The sequence below is a fragment of the Myotis daubentonii genome, chromosome 9 (assembly GCF_963259705.1).
Source record: "Myotis daubentonii chromosome 9, mMyoDau2.1, whole genome shotgun sequence".
Lineage (NCBI taxonomy): Eukaryota > Metazoa > Chordata > Mammalia > Chiroptera > Vespertilionidae > Myotis > Myotis daubentonii.
The window spans coordinates 44812260-44815491 of NC_081848.1; the positions used below are offsets into that span (position 1 = coordinate 44812260).

The 3232-nt window shown below is 39.7% G+C and overlaps 1 protein-coding gene across 1 annotated transcript; it reads right to left on the bottom strand.

Annotated features, from left to right (window-relative positions):
- Positions 1-1243: 1243 nt before the first annotated feature.
- LOC132242128 (olfactory receptor 51V1-like) lies at positions 1244-2182 on the bottom strand. The gene has a single exon (XM_059711044.1). The coding sequence runs from the start codon at positions 2174-2176 to the stop codon at positions 1244-1246; it is 933 nt and encodes a 310-aa protein (XP_059567027.1). The 5' UTR covers positions 2177-2182.
- Positions 2183-3232: the final 1050 nt, after the last annotated feature.

The following is a 3232-nucleotide window of genomic DNA, read 5'->3' on the forward strand; positions in this document are numbered from 1 at the left end:
ATCTTTGTTATATTTTTATTTTCACAACCATTACTCTAAGAGAGGTCATCATTAATTCTCAATTGGGCTTTTGCAATCACTTCTAAAATATTTTTCTGAAGATTTTATGAACTTAAAATGGCATGAAGAAATGATAATGATAAAATATGTATAGAAATGTAAAATGACACCATGTGATACTTATCTTTGTCTGGTTTATATTTGTTAGTATAATACCCTGGGGTGGGCGGGGGGGGCGGGGGGTGGTGGTGGTGGTAAACCAGGTAATTTATATGCATATATGCATAGCCCATGGACACGCATATATATATGCAAGTGTAGGGTGGAGAGGGTCAATGGGATAAAAGAACAACAACAACAAAGGGGGACATCTGTAATACTTTCAGCAATAAAGATAAATTTAAAAAAAATTAAATGAAAAAGTTATACGCAATAAGATATATCTTCAGAGTGTAGAAAGAATTAAAGAGAAATATCTTTGAAATAGATAAATCATAAATCTTTGCATTTCAAAATCCCTTTAATGGACTTGCACGGAGTCATTAATGGGAAAAAAGGAACATAGGAGAGGGAAGGGTCAGCATCACAGTTCAGCACAACTCTCCTCTAGGAATGCACATATATTTTGATATGAACACCATTTTTAAAAAGTCTAAACTATAACCATGCTTCCAAAATCTTAAACAGAAATGTGTCTAGTTTTAAATAAAAATATTGTCAAACTAAGGTTAACACAATTTTCATATGATAACCATGCTGAAAGAAAATGTCAACGAAATGCAAAGACACTTATTGTCATGTCCATAATTGCTATGATTATCCTCCAGAAAGCTTTCAGAAATCTTTTCTGGAATGTGTATTAGGAAAACTTAGTTCTACCACCTCTCTACTATTAGCACTTACTCTGTTTTTTTTTTGTTTTTTTTTAATACTCTAGTCCTCATAAAAGAACAGAAGTTTTTAGAAAATATTTTACAAATTATAGGTTATTGAACATATGGGAACTAGCATTATTGTTTTTTTATCTTAAAACATTTTACTGGATAAGGAGGGTGGGGGTAAGGGAGAGAGATCAACCAAAGGACTTGTATGCATGCATATAAGCATAAGCAATGGACACAGACAATAGAGGGTAAGGGTGAGGGCAAGATGGGGGCGGGCAGTGGGGGTAAGGACACATTTGTAATACCTTAATCAATGAAGGGGAAAAAACCATTTTGCTGAATAAAATTCAAAGGTTTCCCTACATTTTCAAAGAAAACCACTTCTTCATCCTGCTTCGAATCTGCTGGGTCTTGACACTGTAGATGATTGGATTCATCAGGGGTGGAAAGAGAATATAAATGTTGCCCATAAGAACATGCACCAAAGGCGAGAGGTGCTTCCCAAAGCGGTGAACCATGGTGAGACCAATGATGGGAATATAGAAAACCAGGACAGCACAGAGGTGGGAAACACAGGTCTGCAAAGACTTGAGCCTCTCTTCCCGAGATGCAATTGCCAGCACTGTATGCAAGATGAAAACATAGGAGATGAGAATAAGGACAGCATCCAACAGCAGGGTACAGATCACGAGAGCCAGGGCATAGAAGCTGTTGAAGCGGATGTCGGAACAGGCCAGCCTGAGCAGGTCCTGGTGCAAGCAGAAAGAGTGGGAGAGGACATGCGGGTGGCAGTAATGGAAGAACTTCAGACGAATGATGACAGGAAGAATGGACACAGCGCTTCTCAGCACAAGGGTCACCATGAAATGAATGACTCTGCTATTAGTCAGGATGGATCTGTATCTCAGAGGATTGCAGATGGCAGTAAAGCGATCAAAAGCCATGGCAAGAACGACTCCGGACTCTGTGCAAGAGAGACCATGGACAAAATAAGTCTGTGCAATGCAGGCATCCAGGCTGACTTCCTGGCTGAGCCCCCACAGGATCCCCAGCACCGTGTGCACTGTGGACAGCCCCATGCACAGGTCAGTGAGGGCCAGCAAGGCCAGGAAGTAGAACATGGGCTCATGCAGGCTCGGTTCAGTCCGAATCACATGCAGCACCAGGCAGTTTCCCATGAAAACCATAGCATAGATGGAGGAGAAGGGAATTGAAAACCAGGGATAGTACTGGTCCAGGCCAGGGAACCCTGTAAGAATGAATACAGAGGAATTGGTAGTAGAAGCAGACATGATTGTTTGAAGGTAATTTTCAGGATAAGAAAAGTATTTAATCACAGCTTTGTTTCAACCATCTGCTGTCGTTGAGAATAGTCAGATAACACAGCCCCTCAGAGTACAGCACAGGTAAAGCTAACTGTAGAAATCCAGGGTCACTCAACGCATTGGAATAAGCTACAGCACAAGATGATTTCACAGGGAATCTCCTTAGTATTCGGCCTCAGAGGTTACAGAAGCAAGTCAATGTCCTGACCATTTTAAGCAAGCAAGTTGCTTAACTTCATTCACTTTTAATCTCTCTGAGCTACTGTCACCACACATAGCAGGTGACAGTGAGAGCTTAGGGCTGCTGCTCTGCAGCTCCTAAGTTAGCCTCACGAATGCTCTCTTCCTTACCAGTCCTTATGGTACAGGGAGTCAGAAGCTCAGAGTTATGAGGAGGAGTGAAGAGCTTTATGAGCCAGTGAACCCAGGCTCCTGGGAGACCGTTATTCCCTTGTGGTGGATGATGCAGGTGCAGCATTCTCCTGGGAAGATTTTCCTGCAGTGAGGATAGAAAACTTTTCTAATAGAGCAGGCCCGAGGTCCAACAACAGCAAAATACGATTGCAAGAGTCACAATCTATCTTCAACCCTCTATATCTACGATAGCTACAAGTACAACATATATATCATCAAACTAAATTATGTAAAGAAAATTTATCCCAATGGAAGACATTTGGGGGGTTGCTTATTCATTTACGTAGTCACTTATTTATTCATAAGCCGTGTGTACAATACTAGCATAGAAACATTGAAGAGTTTATAATGTCTCTGTTCTTTTGAAACTTACAATCAAGTATGCAATATAATAAAATATAAATATACAAATAAATACATAAAAATATTCTAACATTGAAAATAATACAGTAACAATGAACATTTTAAAAGACTTGTAATCATTTAGCTAAATGCCAAAATTAGAATATTAAATATCTGATTTGAGGAATGGCATAAAAAAAGACTTGAATGGAAAGGGTTGGGAAATGATCTGGAGAAGCCACAATATTACAACTCAGGATAGTTGTG

What these genes read in the sequence shown, in the direction of transcription:
- LOC132242128 (XM_059711044.1), bottom strand. Translation starts at nt 2,176, where the DNA reads ATGTCTGCTTCTACTACCAATTCCTCTGTATTCATTCTTACAGGGTTC.